The 13,619-nt window shown below is 35.0% G+C and overlaps 1 protein-coding gene across 6 annotated transcripts in view; it reads left to right on the top strand.

Annotated features, from left to right (window-relative positions):
• IL17RD (interleukin 17 receptor D) overlaps window positions 1–13,619 on the top strand; it is a 75,646-nt gene that overhangs the window by 53,602 nt on the left and 8,425 nt on the right. For 5 of the 6 annotated variants that reach the window (XM_029996248.2, XM_029996247.2, XM_029996252.2 and 2 more), the window contains exons 3-11: window positions 1,579–1,704; window positions 6,324–6,442; window positions 6,892–7,012; window positions 8,032–8,076; window positions 8,176–8,327; window positions 9,153–9,218; window positions 9,761–9,815; window positions 10,771–10,881; window positions 12,597–12,781. In XM_029996248.2, the coding sequence (XP_029852108.1) occupies window positions 6,395–6,442; window positions 6,892–7,012; window positions 8,032–8,076; window positions 8,176–8,327; window positions 9,153–9,218; window positions 9,761–9,815; window positions 10,771–10,881; window positions 12,597–12,781 (783 nt within the window). In that variant the 5' untranslated portion in view covers window positions 1,579–1,704; window positions 6,324–6,394. Of the gene's footprint in view, window positions 1–1,578; window positions 1,705–6,323; window positions 6,443–6,891; window positions 7,013–8,031; window positions 8,077–8,175; window positions 8,328–9,152; window positions 9,219–9,760; window positions 9,816–10,770; window positions 10,882–12,596; window positions 12,782–13,619 lie in introns of those variants that run through there. The other variant, XM_029996251.2, reaches the window with a different exon arrangement.

The raw sequence follows: 13,619 nt of genomic DNA, 5'->3' as shown, positions 1-13,619 counted from the left end.
CCATAAAATTTTAGTAACCAGGATCCAAAATCTTGGGCTTGCTATTAATTAGATCCAGACCTAGCAGAAAAACTGTTACTTCAAACTTTCCATTGAAAGAGATACTCTATTCTCCTAAGAGGAAGTTCATGCTGTCATTGAGTTCACTCGTAGCAACAGAATTCTACAAACAGCAAAGTAAGTACCAACTGCCCAGCTTTTGTAAAAGGCAATGTTGTACAAACTGTTCTATTCTTATTTGCATGGCAGTTACATAAAAGATCCCTTACCATTGTTATTCACAGTAAGAAGCCATTTTCTAAAACTGCTTTTCAGTTAATAGTTTTCCTTTCCTTGCCTTTAAGATCACACCTCTGAATTAAATTCCAATTTCCTGCATTGGCTTATCGTAACACTTGGTTTTTCATGTTTCGTTTCTACAAACTCTGTATAGACAAATACATAGCATATAGATTATCTCAGTTTTTTAGAGTTAATAGTGAGTCAGCAATATATAGTCTACTGGTCAACTTTTTCTGGATTTTGTTGGCTTCACTAGTTCAAAAGCAGAATGTTTGTTCATACACATCTTCATGTATACTGTGCTCTGGAACTGTTGAATTCTCTGGCCGCTACTTCTCTTCCTGCCACAAAAGATGACTCTAAACATTGTAATGCTTTAAAAGTAATAAAATTCAGGGTCATTTGTTTTCTTGTTTTGAATGCATGAACACATGGTCAAGTTCAATAACAAAATCAAGAATGTTTTTCTTATATTTTATTTTCATAATGAACGCTGAGGTTTTCTATAATCGCATGTTGCAGAGCTGTAACTTAAGGGAGTACACTGTTTTTGTGAGGATAACAAGACAAAACTAGTTCTGACTGGATCCAGTGGCAGGAAAATGATCTACTGGGGATATGGCTATTGAATGGATGACAGACATGAGATGGATTTAGGCAGTAGGTTCTCTATGGTCAGGATCAAACAGTGTCGTGGTTAAAAAGCACTTATTGAGTACCAGTTCTAAAGCTTCATGTTCGTTGTTCTCATACGTGCCTGATCATTGACCAATATTCTCTTGCTCTAAGCTCTGTACCTGCACAAAATTAATATCAGTCCTCATATTCTTTTGAGTAATTAGTGAGGAAAAGTTGTTCTCTTTTAGGAGTCCCAACGTGTCGTTTTTACACTGTGGTACAGGCTACACCGGTATTATAAACCAGTAATTTCCTTTGGAGTCCTGTGAACTAGGGTTTTGCAAGTGGTGAAGGTGGTTGTGCTCAATGATTTGGAAAGTTTTGTGGTTTTCAGAATCCTGAAACAAAAGCTTAATATAGATTTACTATACAGTACTTATTTTTATAGAATAAATAGTGCACATGTACTTTTACTTTGCTCAATCTTGAAGAAAAGTTAGGAAATTAACTTAATTCTTTATTTACATGGGAAGATGCGGGTCATGTTGGAAACTGGTTGCTTGAATAGATCTTTAAGATTAGGTCCTGTTGGCAGATTAAGATTTAATTGCTCTGGTATGGCACAAGAACGTCGGTTAGAATGTTTTTCCTAAAGCATTTATTTCTCCATATTTTTAGACTGTACACCTTATCTGAATTCAGTGGGAAAACACGTGATTGGAGATGTGCAGAATATAACTATCAGTCAGTATGCATGTTATGAACAGGTTGCAGTGACGATACTTTGGACAGCAAATGCCATTGGTAAGTAGTAGAGGGAAATGGACTAATTCATCATGTCTTCGGTAATAACTTCTTGCTGATCGGTATTAGGTAAAATAATTAAATTATGCTTGGAATCATTGAAGCAAACTGCTTAGGAAGAAAGAAATTCTTAACAGCTTTGCAAAGCTGCTATTTTTACTGGCTCACTTGAAATACCCTTATAAGTAGGATGCTCTCTGCAGCCATACACTGCTTTTTACTATTCCAGTTTGTTGAATTTTTCCTGCTCTTCAGAACTGTGTAATAGCCCTGATTTTATTCTCTGCCCCAAGGCATTGGTGCATTTCAGTGGCATTGATTGAGTTTAATTGCCAATACACTTAAAGATTCATTAGGATGCAGATTGTCTTACAGGTGGAAAACATTATTTAATCATAGCTATACAAACTTTAATGTGTTTCTTTGTCAGGTCTGGTCATTAACAATATTCCTCAATCACTTAAATGTCACTGGAAGTACCTTGTTGCCCACTAGAGCAGTAGTCTCCAAAGTGGGGGGTGCACAAGATGATCCCCTGGGGCACGTGTAGAAAATTTTAGAACTTCTATTTGCATATTTTTTAAATCTTGAACAGAAAAACTAAGCTATATATATGGATTGACACTGGCACCCTTACTTGGTCTCTATGTCAGATGTTCATGTTTCACGTGTGGTATGTGAGGTATCTTAAAGGAAGAGTGGGTGTTCTACAATGTGGAGGGGTTCACAGTGGTGCCGTCACTCTTTCATTTGCTTTCAGCATATTGTGACTTATTGCTGTGTATGTGTGCCAGGTTAAGTGGATTTACTGATTATATTATCTAGTTTTAACTAAACTAGCAATCATGATGAAATGGACAAGTGGCTTCAGATAATTGAAGATAATACTAATAATGCGAGCATAGGCGAACAAGAAAATAGTAGAGCTGACAGTTCCCCTACTCCTGGTACAGGCTCTTTGTCAGCCACATTAGAAGGTAAAAACAATTACTATCCAATCAGTTCTGATAAAAAGTTGGCCAAAATTTTCAAGATTATTTGAAATACAGATTTACACCTGCCATTGTTAATGACGAACCTTGCCGAAAGCGTATAGCGTGCCGTGAGATATTAGCTGATACTGTGAAGCCATCACGATTGGCAAGACATTTGAAAACTGAGCATCTGGAACATGAAGACAAACCTCCACAATTTCTCAGCAATGTTTGAAGCCATGCAATACTCAATAAAGTAGAAAATTTCACTGAACTTAATGATAAATCTTTGGAAGCCTCTTTTTGTGAACTCTCTTTTGAGATTTCTTACTCAATAGTGAAAGACAAAAAGCCACATGCCACTGGGGAAACACTTGTTCTTCCTGCAACAGTAAAACTGGCTGAAATAATACAGGGAAATTAGGGAATGAAAAGAAGGATTCTGGCATAACGTTACATTGATAGCACCACACGTGAAATTCAGTCATTGCATCATTCATAGGGAAACTATTGCAGCAATGAATTTGGAGCCAGAAGTGCACAGGATGTCATCAGTGGTTAGTTTTATAAAAACAAGACATTTAAATACTAGAATCTTTACAGTACTTTGTAATGAGATGGGGAGTGGCCATGAAAATCTTTTGTGCCACTGGGAGGTTCACTGGTTATCTTGTGGTAAAGTGCTTAAGAGTTGTCAAACTCAAATCTTTGAGTTAAGCATTCTTCTTTGACAAAAAGACAAGTCTTCCAAATTTGCTGACCTTTTCTGTGATGCCGAGTGGCTGTCAGTAGTATGCTTGCTACCTAGCAGATACTTAAAAAAAAACAACAAAAAAAACCAACAAAAAACAAACCAAAACCACGTTTAATGTCTCTCTTCAAGGTAAAGGTGACATTTTAATAACGGGTGAGAGTAACTGCTTTTCAAAAGAAACTGATGCTATGGAAAGAGCTTTTTGAAAATGAATGTTTGAAATGTTTCCTTTGTTATGTGATTTTGTTGCTGAAAACAATGCCATCTTCTCACCTATAAAACTATCATGTTTTTACACTTAAAAAATCAGGAAACAGAATTTCCTAGCCTGTTTAAAAATCTTCTGAATGCAGAGTTTCGGTGGGTTTTCAACCCATTTGTTAAAAATACAAAAATGCAACACATTCTGATTAGTTTGCAAGAAAACTGACATCAGGGAAGATAGAAATTTACTAGCCAAATTTCAAGAAAAACCTTTGCATAATTGGAGGATGAAAGTGAAAAATGAGTATCATGATTTAGTAAATGCAGCCGATGATGCACTTCCTTCATTTGGATCCATGTATCTTTGTGAGGTGCTTTTTTCTGCTATGACAGCCATTAAAACCAAGTAACGAAATTAACTGAACTTAGAACCAGACCTTCAAATTGCCTTATCATAAAGTGTTAAACCAAGGTTAAAAAAAAACAAAACCAAAGCCTATTCAATCACATAGCTGTCACTCAAAAATATATTTTATTATTAATATTTAAGTGGGAATAAAATTTTTATATAATTAATAAAATTATTTTAAAAGTAGTTTTTAATCTTTATCTCGTGCTTTTTGTGTGTGTTTATATTTTATAATGTACATTATTACCACAGTAGTACCTATGTATATTTTATAAATATACTGGGGGCTTGTGCTCAAAAGTTTTTTTGTTGATAGGAGTGCATGATCAACAAAATTTGGAGACTGCTGCGCTATAGTGCACTCTCTCTGTATCAACACCTGCTCATAATTTCTTTTTCTTCACACTAATTGAGGTCCTAAGTAGAGTAACTTAATATAAACTCATTTTTTTTAGTCACCAGTGTTTAGCAAATAAAAGAGGTGGAGTTTCGTTCTTGAATGTTTTTAATACTTTATTAAAGAATTTTAAATGCAAAGGTGCTTTTCCATAACAATGAAATAATTCTAGTTAGACTTAAGCACAGTACAGTTTTCAAAATTAAAACAGAAATTTGTTTTTTTTCATGTTGTTCTTCTCATACAGCAGAGTCTGAACTTGATATTTCATGGTTCCTACTCCCTCAAAAAGCTTTTAAATCAGGTTTTTCTTATGATTTAGTGAGAGCTGGAAGTTCCCATTTATGTGGTAGGATTGCATCCTAAATGATGAGATATAGCTAATAATGCAAATGTGTATTTATTAAACTTGATATAAATTTTTTAGCCTAGACCTGCATTTATTAAACCAAACATTTTAGGTAAGAAAAGCTCATTTTTTTTGTGGCCTCCCAGTATTAAATCATGCTTTCATAATTTTTTAAAATTAAAAAAAAATTAATTTCTGCGGTTTAAAAGAGTATATGAAAATTACACTTGTTTCTGCAAAACTGCAGTTGAAAACATTTGATAATCTTCAGCTGTAGACTGGATGAATCAAATCTCTATGGGAAACAAAGCTTGGTGTTCTTTCTTGTAATGATCAGAGGTTAATCCTTTGGAAAGCGTGAGGACAGAACTGCCGTTGAAGCATCTCGGGTAACATGGAGGCTGAACACTTTCTCTTTCATGGTCTTCATGTAAGCACAAATAGTGCTTTTGTTCTATGGAATATTAAGAACACATTGGGCAACTCATGGTCTTTATCTTCTACAAAATTATAAAACATTAAAAAACCCCCCACAAAACCATGAAAACTAGTGAAACAGAGGAGGTCTGTGGTAAATCATACATTTGGGATTTTTTTTTTTTAATTTGACAAGCATAGCATAAACTCAAATTAATCCATTTTGATTTATGTAGCATTTAGCTTACGAAGGCTGTGGCTGTGTCTTTGATAAATATCTATTCTGATAAATATCTATCTGTAATGCTGCTGAAACAATGTAATTAGATGGAGTAGTGGTAGTTAGTCTTGAAGAACTATGCAGTGACTTTGGTACCTGAGCCACAAAACTATCACAGGGTAACACTCTGGTATTGTCCTCTGACATTTGTATCACCATGACTCATTTTAGTCATGTAATGAAGTAATTCCACGATTTGAACATTGCAAAGAAATGTAAAGACACTGTGCTGAGAGTTAGTTGTGTTAGAGTAACTTGAAAAAAATGGGTGTAGTTCTGGCATCAGTTATAAATAACTGGAAGTATTCACGCACTGGAATAAATTCCATTCCATTTAAGTCAAGTTTTCTGTTATCCCATGCTATACTAGAACTAAAGAAGTTGTAACAATGGCTATCACTTTAATCTGCTAGTCTCAGAAATGATAGGAAGATGTTATAAAGGAGTATTTCTATAATTTGCTAGCAAAATGTTATATTTAATTGCTAATAATGGAAATGTGAAGTTACTATAAAGTATTCCTGAGGGTGATGAAGGAAATGATAACTTACATTGCAGTGATAATTTGGAAGCCCCAGCTGAGATGTGGGCCCCTCTGCTCTAAGCATTACACAAGTGTGTAGTAATTGCAGCCTTTGCCAAAGATTGAGTTCTAAATAGGCAAGATAGAAAATGCGGGAAGAACTGACGTACAACAACAGATATTAAAACACAGATGTATTTCATATGAATGGTAAGTTTTATTTTTAAAGACAAATATATTCAAATTACATAAAATACCACGTTATGCTTTTTGAAATATTAGTCTTCTATTTAAATGCCCTGCTGTTTGCAGGGATTGAATACCTGAAAGGATTTCGAGTAATACTTGAGGAGTTAAAATCAGAGGGAAGACAATGCCAGCAGATGGTTTTAAAAGATCCAAAGCAGCTCAGCCCCAGTTTTAAACGAACAGTAAGTGCTTTGTTTCAAGAAAAGTTTCATTGTTGCTTGATTGTGTGAGTAGTCTTGAAAGTTTTCCTATGCTGCATATAAATCTATCTCTATCTAAGCATATACACAATGTGTTGTTTACTAGGATGCAAGTCGCTTCCTAAAAGTATTACTCTTTAAACTAGTGATAGCTGTTGCTCTAGAGACAGATCTAGTCCCCTTCTATAGAAGCTTTCCTGAAACTGGAAGCTGTCATTTGGGTGGCTCTGGAGTACAGGTGCACATCTGTAATAGTCCACATCCAACTTTGTTTTGAGATCCTTTGTGTCCATTTGCAATGGAGGAGTGGATAAAGGATTCTTAACGTATTAATTTCTGCTTATGTTTGCAAAACTGTGGGCTTGTTTTGAAAGATACTTCCAGTTATAGTAGTTGTTTTTACAATATGTTGCAATCTTGTCTTTTTGTAGGGAATGGAATCCCAGCGCTTTGTAAATCTGAAGTTTGAAACAGATTACTTTGTAAAGATTGTTCCTTTTCCTTCCATTAAAAATGAAAGTAATTACCACCCATTTTTCTTCCGAACTAGACGTAAGTATTGCATACAGTATAGTATTGCATTATCATCTCTTCACCAATGGGCATGTCCCCCACCCCAGCTTTTTAGTTTTCCCAACAAAGGAATGTAGTAGATGAAGATGTTAGCTGAGTCTGGGTTAAGATCGTTAATGACATAGTCTTTGAAGGAAGATCTGGGTGCAACGTAGAAAGAATTCGGATGCCGCGGATAAATATGTGGTGTATGATAATACGTGTTAGGCAACAACCAGAAGAAAAGTCTCAGGTAGGCCTGAGATTACCTCATGTTTGCTTACAGCAGGATTACTCCCATGGTTCTCAGGAACATTTGACGCATGGTTTGCTCCTTCTCCTCTCTGGACATTGTGAAGAAGCTCAGGTTGTTTTTAGTTTTGAGATCACGGTTTCAAAACCAGGTATCTAGAGATGAGTATATATAAAATTAGATAGCAACAAATCAAGTTGAATTTCTCAAAATTACATAGCAGTTCTCATTGGAGTTAGAAGAAACTTGAATAAGCTCCTCAGTGCTTAAACTGTATAATGAGAAACTGCAAGTACCTTTTGGAGTGAAATGTTGATATTTGTCCTGCTTGGGTTTGGTTTTTTTTTCCCTATTAATCTTTCTTAAAATATTTTCAAGTCTGTCAGTTGATGCAGACCGTAGTAATGTTTGTCTTTGTAATAGTGCTCAGCATGCTTATTTACTTGGAGTAAATGTATTTAAGGCTGGTTTCAACTTCCTCTCCTGCTGTGCTGTGCCTGGTGCTATCCCTTTTGTCTCACTAAGGAATGCTATTTTCAAATTAATGAACTTGTGTTTCGCATATAAAGATGAGAAGGGACTTGAAATCATAACAAAGAAGTTAAGTTTGCAAAATATATTTACTCCATGCATATTAGAGACTGGGAAAGAAATGGGGGTATTGTCTTCAAAATGATGAACTCTCTTCTTTTGCCCTCCTTTTTTCTGTTTGCATAGCATAGCATTTTGATACTGTATCATTAATAATTTTTGTGTGTATTTGTAGCATGTGAATTGTTGCTACAGCCAGAAAACCTTGTCTGCAAACCTTGTAAGTATAGTGTAATACTTTCTGTATATTCATCTTACAAAAAGTTACTGTACTTGAAGAGCCACTTTTTTTCTAATTCATTAATATCTCTTCTGACAGACTGGAAGCCAAGGAACCTGAATGTTACCCAGCAGGGTTTTAACATGCAAGTGTCCTTTGATCATGCACCTCACAACTTTGGGTTTAGATACTACTTTCTTCACTACAAACTTAAGCATGAAGGGCCGTTTAAGCAGAAGACCTGCAAGCAGGTACGTCGCTGAGTTTTGCAACTCTTACAAGCACAAAACCTATTAACATTAGATGTTCTAAGGTTTTACAGAAACTTTAAAAACTTAATATAGTATAGAATGCTATCAGTTTTAAAATTTTTAAACTATTTGGTACTGTTTATGTAAATAATAATTGTATTGTGATAGCACTCCTCAGTCAAAACCAGGCTTGAGGGCTCCATTGGAGCTGGACAGTATAAGCAAATGGGAGGAGACTGTTCTCTCTCGAAGACACTACAACTGATTAGTACTTCAAACTGCAGTTTTATTATGTTTGTTATACATATTATTTTTTACTTTTTTATTTCACCTTTGCACCAAATTTGACCACTTTATAGATTACCCACCTGAGATCATAGCACAAGATAGCCATTATTTTAGTTTGTGCATGGCATTAGGCTCTCTGTGATTTTGTACAGCTGTGTGCCTAAATCTTATTATGGGAGCTGCAATTTGCTGTGTTATTTTCCTTAACTTTGGTTAGTATTCAACGGCAAGTTTGTTCTCAGTGGTCAACCTTTCATCCAAAGTCTCTGAAAGCCAGGGAGCTCCAGGGCATAATGTAGAGTTTATATATTAGACCAAACTTTTAAAATTTATTTTTTTTTTAATTAATCATATTTTAGTTCTGCAGGCAGAGGATTGTAGTCGTTGCATATTTGAATGGAGAGACTTAGTTTTGCTGGTTTAAGGTGTCTTAATACAGGAGGGCACTGTAGATTTCTAAATCAATGTGAATGTATATTTTATTAGGTTTTAAAAGTATGTGAATGGCTTGCAAAGTATTCTCTTTCTTTGATGTAGGAGCAAAATACAGATACTACAAGTTGTATTCTTCAGAATGTGTCTCCAGGGGATTATATAATTGAGGTAATATTTCTAAATAGTCATTTGTACAACAGCTAAATGAGTATGTTAATGGAGAAATTAACTGAAATTAAAGTATTTCAGGTTATACTCTAGTAAAATTGGACTTCACATCCCTACTGAAATACGTTGGGCAAGTAAAGGTTTTTATACAGATTGCTCTTGACCTTTCCATAGCTTTGCTTCCCTGAGTGCATAGCAGTTTCATCTGTGCCTTCAAGTAAAGTTGTGGGCCTGCGTAATTCTTGGACTTCGACTTTTTTAGTTGGAATTCAGTAGTTTGGTCAATTTTTACTACACTTAAAAGCTGTGTATTTCTCTTGATGGTGACAGTATGTGAACTCTGAAAATTAATGTTACAACATTAAACTATGTACCAACAAAGGTGATTTCACTAATTACTAGTTTGTGGTGTTCTTTAATTTTAACTTTTTGAACAGTAAGTTTCTTCACATTTGGTCATGAAAGCTGTTATAGTTTATGTATTGCAAAAATAAATAAAATTAAATATCCACAAAATAACATTCAACTTTTACTTTTCAAAGCTGGTTGATGACACTAATACAACAAGGAAAACAATGCACTATGCGCTAAAACCAGGTATGAATTTTGTTTTTTAAACAGTATACAGTATTTACCTTATTAATTTAGATTGTTTTAATTATGTTGGAAACAAATCTCGATTTGACCTGTGTCTCTTTGCCATAATCAAGGCTACTGAGGCAATTGTGCTGTGATTTTTTTGACCTAAGGAAAAAAGAGCAGACATGCGCACTTGTACATACGCATCTGCCTGTCTGTACATTTATATTTAGTACAGTTTAGATCAATATGTCATTGGAAATCTGTGTGGGAAAGTCACTTTTGTTGTATATATGGATATGAAGAATCATAGTCTATATCTTAATTGCATGCAACTTATGCATGCAGTAGTGTGGAAATAATGTAGTGAAACTGAGAGAGCAGTCTAAATGTGTTACCTGCCTATGTACTTCAGCCCTGAAGTCAAATCAAGCAGTCTAGAAAACCTGTCAGGTGAATGCTTAGCATGTCTGTGGATAAGACCAGTTATTGAGAAGCTAAATAGGGATTTCAGAATGTAACTGGAGATACAAAACATAGCCTCAGATGAAGGCAATGGGCAAAAGGGACTGAATCCTAATGCACATTGCTAAAGATAATCTGTGCAGGAAGAGAGTTGTTTCTAAGTGGCTAGTTCAGCACCCTGGAATAAAAATCTGTCAGGTCCAAATGACTATTGCATATCTTACCAAAACTACACTTCCTGTAAAGTTGTTCTTGTGGGGGGAAGTATGAGTTGGTATGCAGCACTTGATACTTGTGTTAGTTGCTCTAATGCTGTGGTGATGGAGACAGTCAGCATAAAACCAATTTAAAATGGAGCAGAACATGATGATGTTTGATTCTACTGGATATTTGAGAATTACCTGCTAATAGTGTACTGCAGCAGTTTTACATTCCTAGTGTGAAGATTTGATTAGATAATTATAATATAGCTTATTTTTTATGGCTAATTCTGCTTTATTTTTCAAAGTACATTCTCCGTGGGCTGGACCAATAAGAGCTATTGCCATTACAGTCCCATTAGTTGTCATTTCAGCATTTGCAACACTTTTCACAGTGATGTGCCGCAAGAAACAGCAAGGTAAGAGGGTTTATTCAATACAGAGTTCCACTTAAAGATGCACTGTTGCAACCAAAAAAGTCTTAACTGGTAGGTTTGTTCCAGAAATACCTTTATCTGAAGAGCTTTCTTTTCTTTTCTACTTCCCTCTCCTTATTGCCCACAGCTTTTTTTGTGTGTTGAAACTTGTAGCAAATTCTTAATCAGTGCTTGATGGTAATTTGCTGCCATAGAAAGTACTGTATCACAAATCAAGACTTCACTGTAGAAAGAAGAGAGCAAAATTGCTGTTGGGAAGTATTTTTGGTTTCGGGTTTCATTTTATTTGTGAAAGTACTACATGACCATGTAGAATACAAACGGATCTGTAAATTGATATATTTTAAACATTCCCTTATTTAACTCAGAAATGTCTAATTCATATTTATTTTAAATGAGAAGGAAGGTAAAGCCATGTGATACAATACAATTCTCAGCACTCTCTGGAATACTGCCTGTATCTATTATTCCAGATTTGCTCACTTTCCTGGAAGTTGCCTTTACACTTCATCCTAAGCCATTTTCCTAAATTTACTCTTTCGAAGACTTACTTGCAGATGTTTCTCTAAATGAGATTCCATCCCTCTTTGCTGACTTCTCTCTCCACTGTGTCCAGGAGCTGGCAAGCCACACTTGTTAAACATTGAGATGTTAAAAATCAATTGGCATTTTTTGTAGAATCTAGGGAATCATGCGGTTTCATGGATATGGAAAAAGAGATTACTTCCCCAAACCTCACATATCTGTGTTATCCATCTGAATTTTGGCATTGAGGTATACTGCAAGTGCTATATGCCATCTGGGTTAAATCCTTTTACCTTCTGGTCTTCTGTAGCTATCCCTTTGCTCACAGCTAGCACAGTTCCAACACAAAACCCAGACAAATCAGTAAGGATTTGTCTACAGAGAGAGTTGTTCCAGAAAAGCTATTCCTTTTGAATTGTTCTAAATTAAATCCCTAGATGGATATTCTTATTTTGGAATACTCATGCTTTATTCCAAATTAGTTTAATCAACTCTAGAATTAGATTGAATTAGTCTGGTGTAAAGCCAGACTTTTATGTTCCAGCATAAAAACATCTATACAAGGAAAGAAACACTAATAGCTATTTTGATTTAAATTAATCATATCCTAATTCAAATTAATGTCAAATTAATGTCCAAACGTGTGTGTGTCTATATACACCAGAGAGATACTATATGATGTTCTGAAGGGATCTGTGTTCCTGGAGTTTAATATTCTTACCTGGCTTGTGTTGTAGTTTTTTGGTTTTTTTTTTTTTTAAAATAAGACCGTTATACAGGGAACTCTTGATGATGATACATCTTTAAGGGTTATACTATTTGAACAGAGGGGTGAAGACTGTTGAAGCTGGATAGAGTTGAAACAAGCTCACTATTTGTAAAAATAAACCTTTCTTGAGTTTGCTGAGTTGTACAGTAATAATTGCACATTTCACTTTCAAAGTTTTTTCCACATATGTAGCAACTCATAAGCTGGATAAATAGAGCGTGTGCAACTTTTGTTTTTCAGGCTGGAAAGGAAAGGAATCTCTTATGAAAAAAGTCATTACTGTATGCATTAGTAACATGCCTACAAAAGTTTAAAAAAAAAAAACAAAACCAAAACAAACCCCACAAAACCCGAACAAAACCGAGCTTTATAGTGTGAACTCTCTTTCTTTCTTCCAATCTAGAAAATATATATTCCCATCTAGATGAGGAAAGCTCAGAATCTTCAGCATATGCTGCAGGTCTCCATGTGGAAAGACTTCGTCCCCGGCCAAAAGTGTTCATCTGCTATTCCAGTAAAGATTGCCAGAAACACGTTAACGTCATCCAATGCTTTGCTTATTTTCTTCAGGACTTTTGTGGCTGTGAGGTAAACTCATTTCTTCTGTAAACAGAGTTTCCGTAATTGAAACAGCACCCCCAAAATTCATAATAATTATGTGCTTGAAAGTGAGGTATTTCAATCTCTCCACAGAGATAACTTTCATTATTTTTCTAAATATTGGGTATATACATTTCCTTTACTTAGGGAAAAGGAACAGATCATAGCCCATGTAAAAAAAAAAAAAAAAAAAAAAAAAAAAAAAGTAGTGGAAAATGTGTACTGTATTGGTTCCAGGACTTTCATTCAGCCATGTTTAGCTTGTTTCATATTAACTGCTTTTTCTGTTAAGTAGGTCTTGCATCTTTATAGTCAGCAGCCACAAAGAGGTATTGGTGTCTACCTGATAACTTCAGTAATCCTGAAAGACGTTTTATATTGTAATTTTAAAGTAGTTGAATGCATCAAAACTCCTACTCATAGAGCAAAATCTATGTAATTAGGATTAATTGTTGACATTATGTATTAATTTTTATTGATTTTAATTTTTTTTAACTTCCCTTCTGTTCCATTAATGCTGTAAAATCAGCATGTCTTTTTCTTGTTTTTGATTTAAAGCTATGAGAAAGACATTTAAAATTGTTACTTTGAACGACTAGGCTTAGAATCTCAGACTGCTTTCTAAAATATAATCAATACGTGGCCAGTCTTTCACTTTTCAACTGTAAAAAGGCAAGACAATTGTTAATCTATTTTTGCTGCCTTTCCTGCCACCGTGATTTTAAATGTGAACGGGAACTAGTTTTTGAACTATACAGCAAGTCTGGCCTCTAGTGGCCACACACAGTAACATAATCGATGCCTCGCATGTTGGGGGATGGTCACA

The sequence above is a fragment of the Aquila chrysaetos genome, chromosome 20, assembly GCF_900496995.4.
Source record: "Aquila chrysaetos chrysaetos chromosome 20, bAquChr1.4, whole genome shotgun sequence".
NCBI classification, from domain to species: domain Eukaryota; kingdom Metazoa; phylum Chordata; class Aves; order Accipitriformes; family Accipitridae; genus Aquila; species Aquila chrysaetos.
The sequence above is the reverse complement of the archived record's forward strand: the minus strand, read 5'-3'. Positions and strand labels throughout refer to the sequence as shown.